Source organism: Pelodiscus sinensis, chromosome Z, assembly GCF_052426305.1.
Source record: "Pelodiscus sinensis isolate ZL-2025 chromosome Z, ASM5242630v1, whole genome shotgun sequence".
Taxonomy (NCBI): Eukaryota; Metazoa; Chordata; order Testudines; family Trionychidae; genus Pelodiscus; species Pelodiscus sinensis.
Genome location: NC_143085.1, coordinates 1,942,885 through 1,964,786, shown reverse-complemented (window position 1 = coordinate 1,964,786; position 21,902 = coordinate 1,942,885). Strand labels below are relative to the sequence as shown.

The 21,902-nt window shown below is 47.5% G+C and overlaps 1 protein-coding gene across 1 annotated transcript in view; it reads left to right on the top strand.

The window, feature by feature from the left end:
* The first annotated feature begins 2,630 nt into the window (after window positions 1–2,630).
* MTMR3 (myotubularin related protein 3) overlaps window positions 2,631–21,902 on the top strand; it is a 61,137-nt gene continuing 41,865 nt past the window's right edge. The window contains 8 exon segments of the mRNA XM_089775311.1: window positions 2,631–2,662; window positions 3,478–3,543; window positions 5,222–5,270; window positions 5,272–5,298; window positions 6,345–6,434; window positions 12,389–12,505; window positions 17,481–17,513; window positions 21,171–21,253. Coding sequence (XP_089631437.1) covers window positions 2,631–2,662; window positions 3,478–3,543; window positions 5,222–5,270; window positions 5,272–5,298; window positions 6,345–6,434; window positions 12,389–12,505; window positions 17,481–17,513; window positions 21,171–21,253 — 497 coding nt within the window.

Sequence of the window (21,902 nt, the reverse complement as noted above, 5' to 3'; positions counted from 1 at the left end):
ACCAGGGCTACGTACCTTGGAAACGGTTCTCCTTGTGGTGACATCACAAGGACTTCTGGGTCCATGTTTCCTAGACAGTGTCCTACAGCTAAAGCAGCAAGGGCTGACACTCCCCGGTTTTCCCCTGCCTGCCATTTCCATGTTTCACTCAGAAGTCTGTGTTTACGGCCCCCATTGTAACCAGTTTTCTAAAGGGGCTACTCCCCGGTGAGGTGCCCCTTCTCCGGTGGGTCTTGAACCGTGTGCTGACAAAGCTTATGGGGGCAGGGGACGGTCACAGAGGACCTCTTGGAATTTTTCCCTGGTGTGCTGATGATGTCACTGATATTTGCCGCCGTACTCTCTGGGGCTCCCCACCACCCTGTTCTGTGGGGCTAGATTCTCTGGTTTGCCCCACACAAGGCACAGAGCTGGGGCAACCGCCCTCCACCCCAAGAGCAATGTAGACCCCGAACCACTTCAGCCCTGGGAGGATGCAGATCTAGGGCACAGCGCCCAGTTTTACCCAAAGAAAGGCCATTCAGGTAAGCCCCCTTTTTCAAAGAAAGGATGTGCATGCTGATTGTTCGCCCCAGGTTCCAGTTTACAAGGTTGCACGTTTACACGGGGCTTGATAGTAAACAAAAGTGTTTTTATTCACCACCACGAGTAGGATTTAAGCAGCTGTGAGTGGAAGCAGACAGGTCAAAGCAAGTTAGAGCATTAAAAAAAAAAGGAAACGCATAGCTAGTTCTAAAATACTAACAGGGTGGCCAACCCATTCTGGGCAAAGTTGTCGAGTGGGGAAAGAAAAAAAAAAAAAGGACTGCCCCTTTAAAAGGAGACCCCAGTCACGTTTGGTCAAGCAAAAAAAAAAAGAAAAAAGTCTGCCCCTTTAAGAGAACGTGTTTAGAAGCTTTTTGACCTGCCGGCTGACGCCATCTTAATACTCTACCTTGAATGGCTATGCTGGACGACTCCCTTGCCCTTGTTCTTCTAGCAACATAGTTTAAACACAACATTGGATTAGTTTTGGTTAAAAAAAATGCATGTATTTAACTATCAAGAGAGAGATTTTAAGTGAGTACAAATGTAAGCAGTTGGGTCAGAAATGCTTATGAAAAAATAAAGATAAAACGCTTTCTAGTAGCTAAATATTGACAAACTAGAGTTGGTTGAAGATAAAATCCTTACCATATGTTCCCAGCAACATAGCTGACCAATTTCTCAAGTCATGGTCCCCAAACACCAAAGAACTCATGCCTTTCTTGTCCTAAGTGAAAGAGAAGACCGTGAGATGGCGATAAATAGACTGCATTGCTTCCCTTCCCCACACTTTTCTAGTCCCATCCCCCTTTGAAATGGATTTTTCTGAGGATTACCCCTCAAAACATAATTTATTCAAACACTTAAAAAGACTCAGTGGATCTTGGAGTGACAGAGTTCCTATGTTCGCTCTTCTCTCCATGTATGTTGATTTGCTTGTGCAGTCTCAAAGGGGGTGTCAAGACTACAGGGTTTTGTCGACAAAACTATCCCTGCGTCTACACGACCGCCGAGTGCTGTCGACATAACGTCAACAGAACTCAGCAGTTTTGTCGACGGCGGTAAACCTCATTCTACGAGGCATAACGCCTTCTGTCGACAAAACTATACCTGCGTCTACACTACCGCTAAGTTCTGTTGACATAATGTCGACAGAACGCGGCAGTTTTGTGGACAGCGGTAAACCTCCTTCTACAAGGCATAATGCCTTTTGTCGACAAAACTATACCTGCGTCTACACTACCGCTAAGTTCTGTTGACCTAATGTCGACAGAACGCGGCAGTTTTGTGGACAGCGGTAAACCTCCTTCTACAAGGCATAATGCCTTTTGTCAACAAAACTATACCTGCGTCTACACTACCGCTAAGTTCTGTTGACCTAATGTCAACAGAACGCGGCAGTTTTGTGGACAGCGGTAAACCTCCTTCTACAAGGCATAATGCCTTTTGTCGACAAAACTATACCTGCGTCTACACTACCGCTAAGTTCTGTTGACCTAATGTCGACAGAACGCGGCAGTTTTGTGGACAGCGGTAAACCTCCTTCTACAAGGCATAATGCCTTTTGTCGACAAAACTATACCTGCGTCTACACTACCGCTAAGTTCTGTTGACCTAATGTCGACAGAACGCGGCAGTTTTGTGGACAGCGGTAAACCTCCTTCTACAAGGCATAATGCCTTTTGTCGACAAAACTATACCTGCGTCTACACTACCGCTAAGTTCTGTTGACATAATGTCGACAGAACGCGGCAGTTTTGTTGACAGCGGTAAACCTCCTTCTACAAGGCATAATGCCTTTTGTCGACAAAACTATACCTGCGTCTACACTACCGCTAAGTTCTGTTGACCTAATGTCGACAGAACGCGGCAGTTTTGTCGACAGCGGTAAACCTCCTTCTACAAGGCATAATGCCTTTTGTCGACAGAGTTCTGTCGACAGAAGGTGTTGCATCTACACCGTCCTTTGCGTCCACGCTGTCATCTCGACCAATCGTCTTGCTTTGTCGACAGAACTGGATGTAGTCTAGACGCTCTTTGTGAACAGAAGCTTTGTCGACAGTATCTGACGAGAAAGCCTCTGTCGACAAAAGCCTGTAGTCTAGATGTACCCAAAGAGCCTGTTTACTATGTTAAGGTAAATTGAGGTAAGCATTCCTTTAAGATAGACCTACTTAATAGACCTACTTAACTACTTCTGCCTAATCAGAACTCCCTGGGTTTGAACATTTTCTACCAGCATCCTGCAGGGAGGAATCATAATTTCACATATAATGTTGCTACACTATGAAATTATTGACCAGTGAGTTATTGGTTTTCCGAGGATCTCTCCGGAGGCATATTTTGTACAAAAAGTAGCATAAAAGTGTGTGCTGTGAATACAGGGTACATTGTCACATATATATTAATGGTTTGGTCTGCTCTCTGTTTGCCCATGTTGAATATAATCAGGCAACCACCAAATAATGAGATCTGAGTTATTTTGTGTTGGGCGCAGTACCTTTTGTAGTAGAAAATTATCATTGTAAGCAATCCCTTGATTCAAGAAGGACCTCTACCCTAGATTTATGTATGGGTTCTGAGTAATGTTCCCTCTATTTTTTTCCATTTCTGGGCAGAATAAATTTTGTTATGTGCACCAAGGCATGTGTGTATGTGCACCCCCAGTAGAAACACATGCTGCTTAGTTGTGGGCAGCTCTGGACGCTCTGACATTCGAATCTCTCCTGGGTGGGTGTCCAAGCTCATGGCTTACAGGGAATACTGTATAACTTGTCCCCAACTCTTTTTTTCCTCTCAATAACTTTCGTGTCTCTCCCTCCCCCCCAACATGAGAGGACTCAAGAGTCTGATTCTAGCTCTGCCTGCAGTAGGTCCAGATATTTCCTGATGGATCAGCTGCCTGTTGTGAGAAACGTCTTTATTTTTCCTTCCTTTTCTCTCTCTTCTCAGCTTCGAGGGCAAGGTGTTTCTTCTCAAAGCGGTCTACAGCTTGATGGAAGATGTGGCGCCTTTAAGGTTGGTTCGTTGCTTTTTCCTCCCAGCTTGTGATGGCCACATAAGTTGGCTTGAGAGATGCTTTCAGTATCTCTTTGTAGTGTTTCCTCTGACCATCAAGGCATCACTGATTAGGGATGTAAGCGACTAATCCAGGGCTACTCAACATGTGGCCCACGGCCCGTTTGATTGCGGCCTGCGGTGCAGTTTGGGTTTACACTAGGGATGGTCTAGACAGTACTGGGTCCTGCCATGAGGGCAGGGGACTGGACTCAATGACCTCTCGAGGTCCCTTCCAGTTCTAGCGTTCTGAGATTCTGTAGACATCTACTAGGGATGGTCTAGGCAGTGCTTGGTCTTGCCATGAGGGCAGGAGACTGGACTCGATGACCTCTCGAGGTCCCTTCCAGTTCTAGTGTTCTGAGATTCTGTAGACATCTACTAGGGAATGTCTAGGCAGTGCTTGGTCTTGCCATGAGGGCAGGATACTGGACTCGATGACCTCTCGAGGTCCCTTCCAGTTCTAGTGTTCTGAGATTCTGTAGACATTTACTAGGGATGGTCTAGGCAGTGCTTGGTCTTGCCATGAGGGCAGGAGACTGGACTCGATGACCTCTCGAGGTCCCTTCCAGTTCTAGTGTTCTATGATTCTATGATACACGGGGCTCAACACATGGCCGGCGGGTGGGAGCCAAAACAAAAAAGTAGTCAGTACAATGGAATTCTGTTGATATGTGTTTTAGTCGTTAAATTCCTGGGCTGTCATTGCTCATTCAGAGTGCTGTCCTATGGGTGGAAATTGGGTAGATATTGCATTTTATTAATATCAGCAGAACGGACTTAAATGGGGCCTGCGTGTTGTGAAGTCTTGCCGTAAGCTTTGTATTCATGCCCGCCAATGTGAAAGAAGTTATTTGCATATCTATTTGCATGTATATGCAACCACACTTAAGTTGCAGCCCTCGGCATGTGCCCGGAGTATCATTGTGGCCCCCGGAGCTTCCAAAGTTGAGTAAACCTGGGCTAATTGCCTATCTGATAAGCAAAAGCTTACTGGATGGTGGACACACTAGTCCAGTGTTTCTTAAACTTTTCAAGACTGAGGAACACCAAACAATAATTTTTTTTATGCAGAACACCAAGGATTTTTTGTTGGGGGGAAGGGGGAGGAAAAAGTTGGGGCGGGGGGCGAGACACGAAAGTTATTGAGAGGAAAAAAAGAGTTGGGGACAAGTTATTCAGCAAAAAAAAGGCTCCTGCTCCTTTAAGGGTGGCCATTTTGAATTCTGTTCACCGGTGTGCCACAGAACACAGTTTAAGAAACACTGCCCTAGATTAACGCACGTTCATTTTTTTAACGCGTTAATTCTGCCCTGCGTTACTCGCAGGCGTCAATGCGCATTAATTGACGGCCCTATGAAAGATACAAATAGATTAGTCTATTGGTTACAGGCAGTCTGTTCAGTGGTGATTTTTCAGAATGCATCAAAACAGCCAGGCGTATTTCACAATGGCGTGCGCTTGGACGGCAAGTTAGTTTGCATGGACTTCATCTCTTTCTGCGTGTTGAATTGGGGTTTTCTAGCTAGGCTCTTGGTCTTTCACATTAACTTGGCCTTTACGATCATTGATTTGCCGACAAATGAGAGAATCAGTTTGGCTTCCCGTTTACACGTTGCCGTTTTGTTTTCCAGCTTTGACCATTACGGGAGGAAGAGCCTCAAAGTATTGTGAGCAGAGACGAGGATTTTCTCCTCCGGGCCTGGGCCTGTCATGGTAAGCACATGGGTTTTGTTAGGATTGACCAAAACGAAGTACGAGAAGGATGAGAGAGTAGGTACATGGGGTATAAGCGATTAGTTGACTAGTCAACTAGCCGATAAGCAGGGCTTGACAAATCCGCTTATCTACTCGCCTATGGCGAGTAGATTTCAGCTGGTCATCCCGTTCACCGGCGAGTCTCGCGCATGCGCAGTGCGAGTCTGGCGAGTGGTTTTCGCCGCAATCGTCAAGCCCTGCCGATAAGCACAAGTTTATCAACTAGTCACTCCTCCCTCTGCCCCGCCCACCCTTGCTGCCTCTTTAAGAGAGGGGGAGCAGGAGCTGGTGCTGATGGGACCCGGCTTAAAAGCCGGGTCCCCCCTCCCAGCACTGTCTTGGAGGCAAAAGAGGCAGATGCGTAGCAGGGGACTGGGTGCGAGCCGGGAATCAGCGGATTCCTGGCTCGGTCCTGGCCCCAGTCTCAGCGTGTCTGCTTTCCAAATGGATTAAGAGCTGCCAGGCTGTTTGAAATGAATTTGTGAGTGCAGTGTTACTGGTACGCTGTGTAGAGCCAGGCTGTTTAAATTATGCAGGAGAAGTGCAAATGTATGTAGTACAGATGGCACATCCAAAACCAGCACTTTCTGGTCCGGCAAAATCTGTGGTCCGGCAGGATCACGGATGTTCTGGGACCCTAGTGGCAGGAGAGCTAGCAGTGAGGGGTTGGGGCCGGAGCCTGGGGCAGCCAGGGAGCCAGGATCAGGGACTGGGGCCGGAGTGTGGGGCAGCTGACGCCCGCAGCAGCCTGTCTGAGGTCGTAGCCTGTGTAACAAAAGAAAGAGGTTCCAAATCTGTAAATATTGTAAAATTGCGGGCTACCAGTCACGTAAAATTGCAATATCACGTCACTTCTTTTAGTCACTGGTAGCTGAATTTTCTTAATAGTTCATCATGCCAAACTCTTTCATTGGTCACGGGGAATTCTTCCTGCCTTCTGTCAGCGGAGACGTCTGCCAAGGGTGGGTAAAGGGTTGAAATGAACGGTGAAGTTTTGCTTCTAGGATGAAGAGACTCAGCACAGCCTTGAATGCATTCAGGCTAATCAGATCTTCCCAAGGAAGCAGCTGATCCGAGAGGATGAAAATCTTCAGGTAGTCACTGGATTACTCTTTGCCTTTGCTGTACGAAAAAGTGTGCCCATCTGTTCCCGCTCGGTCTAATCTGAGTCACACAGGACAGCAGCTGAGTTTTCTGGGTCGGTCTCTAGCACTGAAGTCGCAATACAATGATAGGGAAGATAAGAACGTTTTCTTTTGACGCAAATCGCTGTGCCAGACAGAGAAACCATGCAGGACCGTGTCCAAAGAATTCCCTTAAAACTTTCTCAAAATTATAGCTCACTTAGCATATCCAGGGACTTTGCAATCACCTTGAAATTTTAATTTTTCCTCTTAATCTAGCAAAAGGTTGATTTGATGATAAGAACTGTTTATGCGAAACACTGGAATTATTTGTTTAGCCATTTTACTGCCAGCAAAAATGGATAAACAAAGAATTCCAGTGTTTCGCATAAACAGTTCTTATCATCAGATCAACCTTTTGCTAGATTAAGAGGAAAGTGATAGAGATGCAGCCGTGTTAGTCTGGTCTAGCTGAAACAAAAGACAGGACTATGTAGCACTTTGAAGACTAACGAGATGGTTTATTAGGTGATGTATAAAGTGTATAAATGCATAAAGTGTATTTTTCGATTTCTGATAACTCCAAAATGTTGTCAGGAATTTTCATCACCTGGCTTTTAAACTCATTTAGCTAAGCTGGTGGCAAGCACCATGTAAATACTCTTATTTTGGTGTAAGGGTACGTCTAGACTACAGGGCTATTTCAGGGTACGGCTAGACTACAAGGGTACGTCTAGACTACGGGGCTATTTCAGGGTACGTCTAGACTACAAGGGTACGTCTAGACTACGGGGCTATTTCAGGATACGTCTAGACTACAAGGGTACGTCTAGACTACGGGGCTATTTCAGGGTACGTCTAGACTACAAGGGTACGTCTAGACTACGGGGCTATTTCAGGGTCCGACTAGACTACAAGGGTACGTCTAGACTACGGGGCTATTTCAGGGTACATCTAGACTACAAGGCTATTTCCAAGGAACGCGTCTGCTATTTCGAAATAATTTTTGAAATAATAGATGTGCTATTTCGGCATCCCTGTAAACCTTGTTCCACAAGGAATAAGGGATGTTTCAAAATAGTGCTTTCTTTCGAAACGTGGTGCCGTGTTGACGCACCAAATCTCGAAATAGCCTATTTTGAAATAAAATCGAAATAAGATACACAATTTCCGTAGCGCAAATTGCGTATCTTATTTCGATTTTAGAGTGCAGTCCAGAGGTAGCCTAAGAATCATTTATTTCAATTTAACGTAAACCTATGTCTGAGATGTTTGCTGTAAACCAGGGCTCTCAAATTCACAACCTGTTGGCCACCCTCGGCCAGAGCGATTTTGCAATCCGGCCCAGGAATCCTAGCGGGTGGGGGAGGGGAGGGGCCCTCTGCATTCAAGTTACCCCATAACCTTCTTTTTGTTAAACAAATTCAATTGCGCGCCTTCAGGCTAGCACTATAAGGCATGTATTTTAATCCTTTAATCATTCTTGTGACTTCTCTGACCTCCCTGCATTTTATCAACACCCTTCTTGAGTTGTGGATACCAGAACTGGACACACCATTGCAGCAGCGGGTCGTACCGGTGCCAAACATAGAGGTATAACACCTTTAGTTAAACCAGCGCAACTTTGTTTTGTATTATGAGCCCATAAGTTTAGGTTTCGCCAAGGCTAGCAAAAAGAAGCCACAGCACGTGGGGTTTTTTTTTTTTTTTTTACAAGTTTACACTGAAAAATAGGCAGGTGCTTATATTTGAAATGGATTTGAAGAATCTCAAGACGTCCGGAAACCATAGGATTTGTAGATTTGTGTTTGCATACTTCCAAATTTCTGCTGTGCTTGCTAAACCGGTTATTTTGTTGTTGTTGTTGGGGAGGAAGAGGGTAGGAATTGGAAGAGTTTGCTACGTGTTTCGAGCGATTGAAAGAGTTTGCTATTGTCGGGGAGGAAGAGGGAAGGAATTGAAAGAGTTTGCTACGTGTTTCGAGCGATTGAAAGAGTTTGCTATTGTCGGGGAGGAAGAGGGAAGGAATTGAAAGAGTTTGCTATGTGTTTCGAGCGATTGAAAGAGTTTGCTATGTGTTTCGAGCGATTGAAAGAGTTTGCTATGTGTTTCGAGCGATTGAAAGAGTTTGCTGTGTTTCGAGCGATTGAAAGAGTTTGCTATGTGTTTCGAGCGATTGAAAGAGTTTGCTGTGTTTCGAGCGATTGAAAGAGTTTGCTATGTGTTTCGAGCGGAAGAAATGAGGCCGCATTTTGATATTTTAGCTCATTTGTGTCATTGCTCATCAGCAAATATACATCTAACCCTTTTCAGCCTAATGTGGCGTTCTATCCGGAGGCATTGGGGTTGTGCCAAGTTTACTGGCTAAATGATTTGGTGAGCATGTGTGTCATGAGACGCGGGTTTTAGCCCAGGCCTGCAAGAGCTTAGCCCAGACCCCCCAAGGGACCAATCCTATTTGACTTATTTATAAATGATCTACAGAAAGGGGTAAACAGTTAGATGGCAAAATTTGCAGATGATACCAAACTGCTCAAGATAGTTAAGACCCAAGCAGGTTGTGAAGAGCGCCAAAAAGATCTCACCAAACTGAGCGATAAGGCAATAAAATGGCAAATGAAAATTAATATTGATAAATGTAGAGCAGTGTTTCTTAAACTTTTTGAGACCATTGAACACCAAACAATAATATTTTTTTATGCGGAACACCTATGAACATTTTCTTTAAAAAACCCAAAATTGTCGTCAGCCAAAAAAAGACAAAAACAAAGAAGTAACAAAAACATCTGCAAGTTGTTCACGGGTTCTGCAGAACGTAGTTTAAGAAACACTGATGTAGAGTAATGCACGTTGGAAAAAATAATCCCAACTATACGTACAATATGATGGGGACTAATTTGGCTACAGGTACTCGAGAGAGATCTTGGAGTCATTGTGGATCGTTCTCTGAAAACATCCACTCGGGCTGCAGGGGCCGTCAGAAAAACAAACCGAACGTGAGGAATCATTAAAAAAGGGATAGAGAATAAGACAGAACATATCTTATTGCCTCAGTATAAAACCATGGGAAGCCCACATCTGGAATACTGTGTACAGATGTGGTCTCCTCACCTCAAAAAAGATATGTTGGCCTTGGAAAGGGTTCAGAAAAGGGCAACTAAAATGATTAGGGGTTTGAAACGGGTCCCATACAAAGAGAGATTAAAAAGATTTGGACCTTTCAGCTTAGAAAAGAGGAGACGAAGGGGGGATATGATAGAGGTCTGTAAAATCATGACTGGTGTAGAAAAAATGAATAAGAAAACATTATTTACGTATTCCCACAGTATAAGAACTAAGGGTCACCAAATGAAATGAATAAGCAGCTGGTTCAAAACACACGAAAGGGAGTTTTTCTTCACTCAGCACATAATCGACCTGTGGAACTCCTTGCCAGAGGATGTGGTGAAGAATAGGACTTTAACAGGGTTCAAAAAAGAGCCAGATAGATTCATGGAGGTCCATCAATGGCTATTAGCCAGGATGGGTAAGAAATGGTGTCCCTAGACTCTTTGTCAGAGGGTGGAGATGGATGGCAGGAGAGAGATGGCTTGATCATTCCCTGTTCGATTCACTCCCTCTGGGACACCTGGCATTGGCCACTGTTGGCAGACAGGGTATTAGGCTGGATGGACCTTTGGTCTTACCCAGTATGGCCGTTCAGAGAACGCCTGGCAGTTCTTATGAGAATGACAGACCTGATCCAGGCAACGTTGTCACACAGACTTGAAGAACCAGCCAGCGCCGCTCCCGATGTGAAATCCAACTCCTACGCTGGCTTCGGAGCCTGACACTCTCTCAGCTATTCACCTGAATTTCTTTCTGTAGCCTCGTGCTAATCAAAGGAAAGCTAAACTTCCCTCCCACCCCCTTGGATCAGAGGTGGGCAATAATTTTTGACAGGGGGGCCACTCCAAGATTTTGGAAAGTGGTTAAAGACCGCACTCTTCCATGGTATTAATGGAGGAGGTGCGGGGTCAGGGATGAAGGTTGAGTCCAGAGGGGAGCTTGGGGTAAGGGACTGGGGTGCAGGAGAGGGATTGGAGTCTGGGAGGGAGTTTGGGTGAAGGAGGCAGTTGTGACCTCGGGCAGGGGACTGGCGTGCAGGAGTTTGAGATGGGACATAAGGTAGGAGGGGATTGAGATTGGGGTATCAGATCTGGGAGGAGGTGTGGGTACAAGAAGGGGATAGAGGGTTTGGATATGTTGATTGGGGGGGGCAGAAGGTTCGGGCAGGGAGAGGCTGGGGGAGCAGAGGCAGGCTGTGGCCAGTAGACATACCAGCCTGCCTGTCTGCAGAGCTAAAAACATTGCCTGGCCATGTGCTTCAATGAAAAATTGAGCCGAGGAGAGGGGGCCTGGTTCTTCGTGGCTGCCTGTTATTCAAACAATCAGCTCCCATTGACTGGTTTCTGGCCAGAAACCAGCCAATGGGATGGTGCTGGGGGCAGGGCGGCTCCTGAGACATACCCGCTCCCCTCCAGTTGTGAAACAGAAAGGAAGCCCGCCAGCCGTGTTTCTGCACGATGTGCGGGGCAATCAGTGGAGCCTGCCTCTGTGGGCCAGATCCAGTGGCTTGGCGGGCCGGATGCAGCCCCTGGGCCGCATTTTGCCCAGGACTGTCTCTTGGCAACAGATCCATTCAGGAACTCTTGACCACTTCGGAGCCTTGCCGAGTGGACAAAAGGTCAGCGTACCTCCCGCCAAGACAATCTAAATGGCTTTTGTTCTGTATTGGAAATTGCTCTATGATGCCGTGCGGGGATTGACTTCCGCTGATCCGGGCCTTTTCCACCAGAGCAGATGGCAGGGATTGGAGGGAAGGCTTTGGGGGCCGAGCCTTTCTTATCCCCATGGGCCGCAGAGGTGCAACGCACGTGGTAGAGAAACGCAGTTGCCCTCGGACAACTGTTCTTTTCTCTCGCTGGCCGTTCTAAGCGCAAGCTCAGAGCTGAGAGTTAAGCTGAGTTGTTGGGTTTTTTTGCTCATCGTCACAAATCATAGAGGTTCTTTAGCTTAGATGCACGCGCTATAGTCCTGTTGTCTGCTGGGTGTGTACAAATGAAAGTAACGGGAGCGTAGCAAACAGCACATTCAGTGGTGCCTCGGGAAGGAAGGAACGATTTCTCTTACGTGGCTAACGAGAACAGAACGTTTGTGACCTAAAGTAAGCGGGCGTGACTGGGACTATCCGCCGGGAGCTGTTTCAGTGAGTACTGTTGTACATGATCTCCTGTCGGAGCAGAACGGCCCATGGTTGTCATTTTTCCGTAACTCAGACATCTTGAAGGATTTTGGTCCGACTGCCACAGATATTATTTCAGAGATAGTCAGCCTGTGGAACTCCTTGCCTGAGGAGATTGTGAAGACTGCGACTATAACAGGGTTTAGAAGAGAACTAGATAAATTCATGGGGGTTAAGTCCATGAATGGCTATTAGCCAGGATGGGTAGGGTTGATGTCCCTAGCCTCTGTCACAGGGTGGAGATGGCAGGAGAGAAATCGCTTGATCGTTCCCTGTTCTGTTCACTCCCTCCAGGGCACCCCTGGCATTGGCCGCTGTCAGCAGATAGGTTACGGCGCTGGATGGACCTTTGGTCTGACCCAGTGTGGCCATTCTTATATTCTGATCTTTGGTCTGCCACCAAGCATGGCTCTTTTTCAGCCCCAAAGAAGAACATTGTGAGACAAGTTATGTGTGTGTTACAATAAAGCTAGACAGGACGGACGCACAAACCTGTACCTGGCTTTCCCTGCCAGTCGTAAAAACATCTCACGTGCCACGCAGTGTTCCAAAGCCCCCGTAGAGCGGGAGCGCGGGCAGCTGGAGCGGGCATTGGGAGCCCGTGTTTCCTAACGGTCGTCTTTCTCCTTGCGTTCTGAAGGTCCCCTTCCCTGAGCTTCATGGCGAGAGCACGGAGTATGTGGGACGCGCCGAGGATGCCGTTATTGCACTTTCTAATTATCGACTGCACATCAAGTTCAAGGAATCCGTGGTGAACGTAAGTGTCACGCGTCCGACTCCCGCGGTGCGCGGAATGGAGCTGGGATTGTTCCCTCTGCTTACGCGTTCGAACCCTTCCACTCCCTGTGTCTGCTCGTCTAGTTAGCTACTTGTGGCGGGAGCTGTCCGCTGCCCTGTATTTGCATATTGCCTTGGACAGGGAGCACCGTTCGTGGTTGGTGGTTACGCATCGTCATAATAACCGTGAGCAAGGCGACGGGTCCATCATGGAGATCCTCATAACTCAGTCTCCTCTGGCATGGCTTGAGCCCCCTCTCTGGGTAGCCGACTTCCGTATCGATGCGTTACTGTGTCTGTTTCTGCCATTGGTGGTTCATTACCTGCCTCCCGCCCTTGACTTTTAATCCAATAAAATTGTAGCCGTAACCAGGATTAATCTAATCGAAACTATTATAAAAGGAGAGGGGTCCGTCACGCCGTCTGTCAGCGAACATTTGGGAATGCACTGGAAGATGTGAGGCATGTCTAGAAAAACCCAGAACGAGGAAGAACACGCCAGAACTTTCTAGAAGTTTGTTGACAAACGTTCCGACACGGCAGGCCGTTGTCCCGCCCCTTTCAGCAAGCCGGGGCAGCTGCGGCACCAAGGGGAGCTTCTTCCACACATGTCGATGTGGAGCCTCTGCCAGCCGGTTGGATGAGGCGGGAGCAGGACCATGGGAGATTGGCACTGCCACCGGGTGGGCGGGCGGCTGGGAAGCCGTAGCCCTGGCAAAGGGCGTTGAGCCGGGAGCGAACGCAAGGCCCTGGTTCGTCACTAGGAGCTACGTCCCCCTGGCCTGGGCCTGGAAACTCCCCTCAGCGTCAAAGCCACCCCGGCTTGCTGGAAAGACCCGTCGTGTCGGGGAGGGCGGAACGGGGGCCTAGCAATTTTGACAGCTGCAAAATTGGAACTCGGAATTAGGGCTACAGTGAAAATTGTCTTTAGGTCACCTGCAGGGGATAAAGCGGGTGAGGACAGTGACAGAGGGCAAATTGATATTCAGGTACTAAACCAGGGGTGGGCGAAAGCACCTCAGCTTTGATCCAGCCCGCGAGGCAGTTCCAGGCCCCGCCCACTCGCGCCAAGCCACCGCCGGCAACACGAGAGCCCTTGAAATAGAAAACAGCGGAAGGGGCCGTGCCTCTAGGCAAGGCGCAGGGAAGACACGAGCCCCTAAAATGGAAGCCATTAGAAGGGTTTGTGCCCCTCCCCCGCTCCGAGGCAATGCGCTAGGGGGCGGGGCCTGGAATTGCCTCGTGAGCCCTAGGTGAGGGGGCCCGCGGAGGCTGTCACCCTCCCCTGTTCCCCGATCATTTTGGATAATGTGGTATGCAGTTAATTATTATTAAAATGCCATTACTTGGTTGTGTAAAAAACATAGAGGTGTCTTTTCACACCACGTGGCCCGCCCCCTCCGTCTGAGGTCCCGCCCTCTCTGCCCAAGGCCCCGCCCCTCCGCCCGAGGCCCCGCCCCTTTCACCTGCGGCCACGTCTGAAATTTGTGAAATGATTTGTCCGTCTCCTTCAAAAACGATTGTCCGCCTCCGTACTAAACTAAGACGCCCAATTCTCAGTTTCTCCGGCTCTCAGAGGTGGGAGGCGCAAGTTACTTTTCCAGTCCTGTTGACAAGCCTGACTTTTTAGGGACCCGTTTTTGAAACCCGTATGGGACGTGGCCAGGTTCTGACCGTAGGAAATGAAATGTACTCTGCTTTTTCTGGGTCCAAAATGGAGGGGGAATGCCGGCAGCGGTGTGTGTACTGAAGAATGCCTTCTCTTTTCATTTCCAAGTTCCTTTGCGTGCTGCCTCCGTCCTTTCATCTCTCTCGTCTCGCTAACTCTGGACAATGTCTTGGCCGACGGCCACTACCACACAAACACAGAACAAAACCAAGCCGACGCAGCCTGTGTCTGTCTCTGCGCCCGTCAGTCAGCCGAGAAACAGAAACAGCACGTCCCGAACGTTCAGGAAGCAAGGGCTGGTGATTAGGCTGGGCAGACTTAGAGCCATCGATGCATTGTTGTGAGATTAGTGGTAGAAATGGAGCCGTGTTAGTCTGGTGCAGATGACAAAAAAGACAGGACTGTGTAGCACTTTAAAGACTAACAAGATGGCTTAATAGGTCTGGCCCACGAAAGCTCATCTCCTATTAAACCATCTTGTTAGTCTTTAAAGTGCTCCACAGTCCTGTTTTTTGTTGTGAGATTGTGAGTGGAGTAGGTTAGCGAGGCGATTGAATTGTGATGGTTGTTTGTCAATGAGAAACGTGGCGCTTTATGGATTGATTTGTAAAAAAAATCCAACATCTAGGGTTGCCAGATGGTTTCAGAAAAAATCCCGGGAAAAAATGGACTGAGAGTTAAGCACAAAAAAAAAGTGTGTGGCCCCTTTAAGAAACACATGGAGAAACGTGGCGCTTTATGGATTGATTTGTAAAAAATCCAACATTTAGGGTTGCCGGATGGTTTCAGAAAAAAATCCCGGGAAAAAATGGACCGAGAGTTAAGCACAAAAAAAAAAAAAAAAAGTGCGTGGCCCCTTTAAGAAACACATTGAGAAACGTGGCGCTTTATGGATTGATTTGTAAAAAATCCAACATTTAGGGTTGCCGGATGGTTTCAGAAAAAATCCTGGGAAAAAATGGATCCCGAGAGTTAAGCGCCCCAAAAAAAAAAAAAAAGCGCGTGGCCCCTTTAAGAAACACATTGTGAGGCTTTTTAGCCCTAACCGGTGGCCACCTGCCATCTTGCCTCCCTGCGCCAGGCCGGACAGCTCCCCAGTAAGCACTAGGGGTTGCCCGGGATTTTCACCTCCTGGCCAGGAAAAAATCAGAAAATACCAGATGTTTTAGGTGTCCGGTATTTTCGGAATTATTTTACCGGAGAAGAGGCGAAAATACCAGACTGTCCGGGTCAATGCCGGACACCTGGCAACCCTGCCGACATCCGATTTAAAGAACGAAGCGTGGATTTTTATCCACCCGGCTAGAATGAAGCCGGAGGCTCTTCCTTTGGAAGGGGGAGGTCTTTTCAGTGACAAAAAAAGACGATTTGCCGAGAAAAGTGAAGGACACAGCTGGAGCTGGGAACGCTGGCTTGCCAGGCTGGCCCCAAGGCGGGTGGGTGATCAGCACCAGCTCCGCAAATCGCATTGGCCAGGAACCAGAGCCAATAGGAGCGGAGGGGACGGCTTTGAGCGCAGACCCACCTGGCCACGCCTCCACCGAGGGACTGGGTATGGCTGTGGCATCCAGGTCAGGAGCAGTGGAGAACCAGGGCAGAGTGGGTTGACGGGGAGCAGCATCTGCCTTCACCCCAAACCTCCTTCCTTCTGCTCTCTGACTGCCTCTCACCCCAAACCTTCTCCTGCACCTCACCTCCCTGTACCATCCCCATCCCAGAGCCCCCCACCGCTGTCTCCCACCCCAGCCTGAAGCCTCCTCCCGGGGCCCGAGCCCTCGTTAGGGGGTCAGGAAACACGCCATCTATATGCCCAAATGATTCATCTCAGATTTAACTTCCCCCTTTTGTAAAAAACAGGACTTGCTTGTTCAAGATCTGGCTACCTACAGCAAAGGACTTTTTGTAACGTGGAGGGCTACTCATTTTGTACGCTCTCTTTTAATTTTGAGCGGGAAACTGCCCCCTTGCCGCCCCAGTCCGACCTGTGACAAGCATCTCTCTTCTGTTCAGGTGTGGAAGATGCAGGTCTTCATCCGTCCTGCAGGAGATAAGAAAGAGGCTAGGCGAAACGAAGAGCTGCAGGTGGATGTTGGCAGGTGTAAAAAGACCCCCCCAGCTCAGTATGCATCAGGGGGTGTGGCTGCCCTGTAGCGCCAACTGCTGGCCAAGTGTGGTTCTGCAGCACTCTCTGTTTCCCCTTTACTCAGCCCCTCAATAGTTCTACAGAGGATTGTCTCCAGTCAACACCCGTTTGCGGGGTCAGGTGTATTAACACAAAATAAACCCGTGAAATGAGGAGTAACGGTAGTTCGAACTAGGAAGCCTAGTCCGAACTACCTAGTTCATGCCCCGTGTAGCCGCGCTGCACGGGGTTCGAACCAGCGGGGTTTTAAAAATGGCGGCTCCCCGCTTATGCAAATGAAGCCCGGGAAATTCAAATCCCGGGCTTCATTTGCAAGTGCGGTATGCCTACATTACCCTCCTAGTTCGAACTAGCGGGGTAGTGTAGACATACCCTCAGAGTCTTTTTCAAATTCCTTTCTTTCGCCTTAGTTTGAAGCTGGGCACAAGTCCCCCACCATCTTGAGGGACAATCTTCCCAGCACTTAGTACCCATTGTTTGACTCTGGGACGTCTTCTCCCCAGGCCACCTTCCCCAGTTATATCTCCCCCACAACTCACCGATGGGGCCCATCAGCCATATGACTTTCCTTCTCCATACATGAGAAGATGAGAATAGCGATAGAGATGTCGTCGTGTTAGTCTGGTGTAGCTGAAACAAAAGACAGGACTATGCTGCACTTTAAAGATGAACAAGATGGTTTATTAGGGGATGAGCTTTCGTGAGCCAGACCCACTTCCACAGATCAAATTGTGGAAAAAAATTGGCACAACCGTATATACCAAAGGGATACAATCAAAGAAAATGAATACATATAAAATTGACGAATCAGGCGATGAGAGACGCTTATCACAGATGGGCTGAGACCCATCGTCTGTGTTGCCACCACCTTGTGACTCAGACATTCCAAGGTGAGTAACATTCTCCGAAGTGAGATGTTGGTAGATTGAGTGAGAGAACGCCCGTCCCGCCTCACTGAAAAGAAATACCTATAGAAGAAGGATCTCTTAGCAAAAAGCCAGCTAGATTCATGCAGTGTGCACGGACTTTTGCAAGGAGCAACCGTGCGGAGGAGATAGGATCCAGTCAAAAAAGCGCCCCACTCCACCCGGTCTTTTGCCTTTTATCTGATTCTTGTTTTTTTGTTTGTTTACAATTCCATAGACTGTCTGTCAATCTGATGCGTGCGAAATCTCAGTAAGTAGCACGGCGCTTCTAGATCCCTCGCTGCCCTTCTGCTTTGAGCAGGAAATAACGGAGTGTCGCTGCTCGCCTAGCAACGCGGCAGAAGAGGGCTGGATGCATGAGTCCTTTCACGGCAGAAACGGGTCGATCAGCTTAGCCGTGGTGTTTAAAGGGTGCGGGGGAAGGCCCCGTAGACCATCCATCAGCTGACGAAACTAGGGGTACGTCTAGACCACAGGCTTTTGTCGACAGGCTTTGTCGACATACTGTCGACAAAGCTTCTGTCGACAAAGAGCGTCTAGACTACATCCAGTTCTGTCGACAAAGCAAGCCGCTTTCTCGACATAACAGTGTGGACGCAAAGGACAGTGTAGATGCAATAATGCCTTCTATCGACAGAACTCTGTCGACAAAAGGCGTTATTCCTCGTAGAATGAGGTTGACATACGTCGACAAAACTGCTGAGTTTTGTCAACGTTATGTCGACATAACTCAAAGGCAGTGTGGACGCAGGTATAGTTTTGTCGACAAAAGTCCACTGTTGTCGACAAAACCCGGTAGTCTAGACACACCCTAAGTGTTAACTTCTATTCCTCCAAGGGGTCATTAGTAAATTCAACAGTGGCAATTTGACTGCACATCAAAACTTGAGTTCTCGGGTTAAATCCTCATTATTGAGTTTTCTTAAGGAAAGGCTGGAGCTTTGGCAGCCGGGAACGGTTTCTTTGTAGGCATTTTTTCCTTTCGCTGGTTTGTCATCGTAGGGGAATGAATATTTTACTCGTCTTGAGAAATCCCAGACTTGAATTGAACCCTTGCAAATAGCTTTCTTTTCTAGACTAGGCTGAGGAGATGGCTACCACAAAGGAAACTTTAGGAAAGATGAATTGGAGAGTCCAGAGGAGAACAACAAAACGAATACAAGATTTAGATATCCTGCCTTAGGAGGAAAGATTAAAAAACAAAACCCTGCACGTTTAATCGGGAGAAAAGAAACCAAAATGGGGCTGTTGAAAAGAGGCTCGCGATCAATTTTTCTCCATGTCCACTAGCCGTAGGACAAGAAGTTATAGGCCTACTCTCCAGCAAAGAGAGATTTCGGTTAGAAGTTAACCACTTTCTAATTGTGACGGTAGTTAACTCCAGGAATACACTGCCAAGGGAAATTTTGGAATCCCTATCCCAAGAGGGTTGTAAGCCCAAATTGCACGTTTACTAGGTCCTCCCCTGGCACAGGAGCCTGGACTTGATGGCATATTAACATCTCTCTCGGTTTACCGATTACAGTTTGATGATTCTAAGTAGTAATACTGGCTAAGTGAGAGCCGTGAAGTAGTTTTAATTATCACATGAGTTTCAGGGCGGTCCTTCCCTCACCTCTACCTTTACTTGAAAGTTGAGTCCGTTGCTGTTTTCAGATTCCTCCCGTTCCCTCCCAGTATTGGTGTACGTAAGACCTAGGGGTCAGCAAATGAAATGAAGAGGCAGCAGGCTTCAAACAAACCAAAGGAAGTTTTTCTTCACTCAGCCCACAACCAACTTGTGGAACTCCTCGCCACAGGATGTGGTAAAGGCTAGGACTTGAACAGGGTTCAAAAAAGAGCTAGCTAGATTCGTTGAGGTTAGGTCCATCAATGTCTATTGGGTAGGATGGGGGAATTTGTATTCCCCTCACATAGCTCCTATGTTGCCACGTCAGGAATTCAAAACCTTTAGTTCATGTTGCTAATGTTTTCTGGCGTTCTAAAACATTGGCAGCGTTTGAAAGGGGGGTCATTACTTTCAGGAGAGGGGGGAGAGACTGAAATGGTGCAGTACCTCCATACTTTGCCCTTGTTGACCGTGGATAACGATGCATGGGTGCTTCTGGAAAAACTTGCTTCCCTGCCGCCGTATTTCGGTTGTTCCTGTTGGATGATGTGCTGCCTACAAATATAACATATCGCTCTTTGACGAGTATCTAACTGCCCTGAAGGAGTTTGATTTGTGGAGTGCTTCAGCATGCAAAAAAGGCTTGTGTGAAGGGAAGAGACTTTCTGGGGATGAAGGAGGAGAATAAGACAGAAAATATCTCGTTGCCTCTACCTAAAACCATGGGGCGCCCACATCTTGAATACTGTATACAGATGTGGCCGCCTTATCTCAAAAAACTCTCTTAGCGTTGGAAAAGGTTCAGAAAATGATTTGGGTTTTGGAACAGGTCCCGTATGAAGAGAGATTAAAAAGACTTGGGCTTTTGAATTTAGAAAAGAGGAGACTAATAGGGGATAGGATAGAGGTCTGTAAAATCATGAGTGGTGTGGAAAAAGTGAAGAAGGAAAAGTGATTGACTTATTCCCCCAATAGAAGAACTAGGAATCACCCAATGTAATTCATAGGCAGCAGGTTTAAATCAAACAAAAAGTTGTTCTTCGCTCATTGCACAGTCAACCTGTGGAACTCCTCGCCAGAGGATGCGGTGAAGACTAGGACTTGAACAGGGTTCAAAAAAGAGCTAGATAGTTTCATAGTGTTGAGGTCCATCAATGGATATTAACCAGGATAGGTAGGAATGGTATAAAACATGATGCAGGTTTGTAGGGTTTTCCAAAGAATTAGAACCGAGGCTGTCTGAGCAGAAAGGGAGGGCTCTGAGTTTGAATGAAGTAGGGTGTTCTCATAAAATAGCCCCACCGCTTCATGTATTGCTCACCATAATCTTTCCTTGCTAACTATAGTCCATGGGAGAGCAATCGGAAAAGATTTATTATTTTAGAAGCAACTCCGGGAGCAATGTAAATGGTGTATCTGTGTACGGTACCTTTTAGAGTTCCCTCATGATGCTGTCTGAATGCCTTGCAATTTTTTGTGTATTTATTTCACAACTGGGTTGCCGAGTCACTGAGATTAAGTGACTTTCCCAAGGGTCACACAGGAAGTCTGTGGCAGGGCAGGGCATCTCCTGAGCCCCAGACTAGCACCATACATATACTGCCTATCCCTTAGTTTTTGCCATGAGATAAACTGTGGTCTCAGCTAGTACTACGTCGTCCTAGATCATAGGTTCCCAAACTGGGGGGGGGGCGTGCCCAGAAATTTCAGGGGGGGGAGCAAGGTGACCCAGCCCCTCCCATTAATCCCCCTCCCAAGAAAGAGCACAGTCCATCCAGTAAAAAAATTCAGAAAATACCATGCGAACTCTCAGGTATTTTCTGTTTTTTCTGGCTTGGGTGTCTGCCGTAACACATGCAGCTCAGGCTGGCTGAGGCAGGGGGAGGATGGAGCATCCCAGGCAGACTTCAAGATGGCCGCCTTAAAAGGGCAATGCCTGCTCTGCTTTTCTGCTGGAGTACTGGCATCTTTTTTTTTTAACAGTGGTCCCAGGAATTAAAGGGGCCATGCCTGTCTTTTTTTTTTTTTTTTTTTGGCTCATCAAGTTTTGCTTCTATTTTTGGGGAGGGAGAAGGGGTGTGATGCCAACAAGTTTGGGAACCACTGTCCTAGCTGGATTCTCAGCTGCGAATCAACGGAGCAAGGCGCAATCTCACATACAGCTATACCCCGCACGTGAACTATTGATTTAGTTCGATTTACAGCTGGTGTTCTCCAACAGGCTGTTATAGAGCATGCTGAGAAACTGTAGTGCCAGTGCATTTTGGACTAAGGCCGTTTAATCTTTTTCAATTCCAGGTTCCGTTGCAGCTTATAGAAAGTGTTGAATGCCGAGACATATTTCAGCTTCATTTGACTTGCAAAGACTGCAAAGTGATCAGGTAGGTGTAGGCTACTTTGCAGGAGGGGAAAGGTTGCTTCCTTTAGGAAAATACGACATCGAAGCAAGGTAATCTTGCACGTCTTCAGCTTACGGCTGGCTGCACCATACTGGGGGAAATATTCCCCCTTTTATACACGCACTTTCTTCAAAAGATTCCTTCTGTGCTTTGAACATTTTCGGAAAGATGATAGCAGATTAGGCCTCAGCTGGAGTGTTGTGTCCAGTTCTGAGCACCGCCTTTCAAGAAAGAGGTGGAAAAACGAGACGGTCCAGAGAAGAGCAACACAATTGATGAACGGCCTAGAAAACATGAGCTAGGAGGGAAGGCTGAAAGAATTGGGCTTGTTTCGTTTGGAAACGAGAAAACGGAGGGGGAAAGGATAGCAGCTTTCAAAAGGAGGGAAGACTGAAAGAATTGGGCTTGTTTCGTTTGGAAACGAGAAAACGGAGGGGGACAGGATAGCAGCTTTCAAAAGGTGTTACAAGAAGGGAAGACTGAAAGAATTGGGCTTGTTTCGTTTGGAAACGAGAAAACGGAGGGGGACAGGATAGCAGCTTTCAAAAGGTGTTACAAGGAGGGAAGACTGAAAGAATTGGGCTTGTTTCGTTTGGAAACGAGAAAACGGAGGGGGACAGGATAGCAGCTT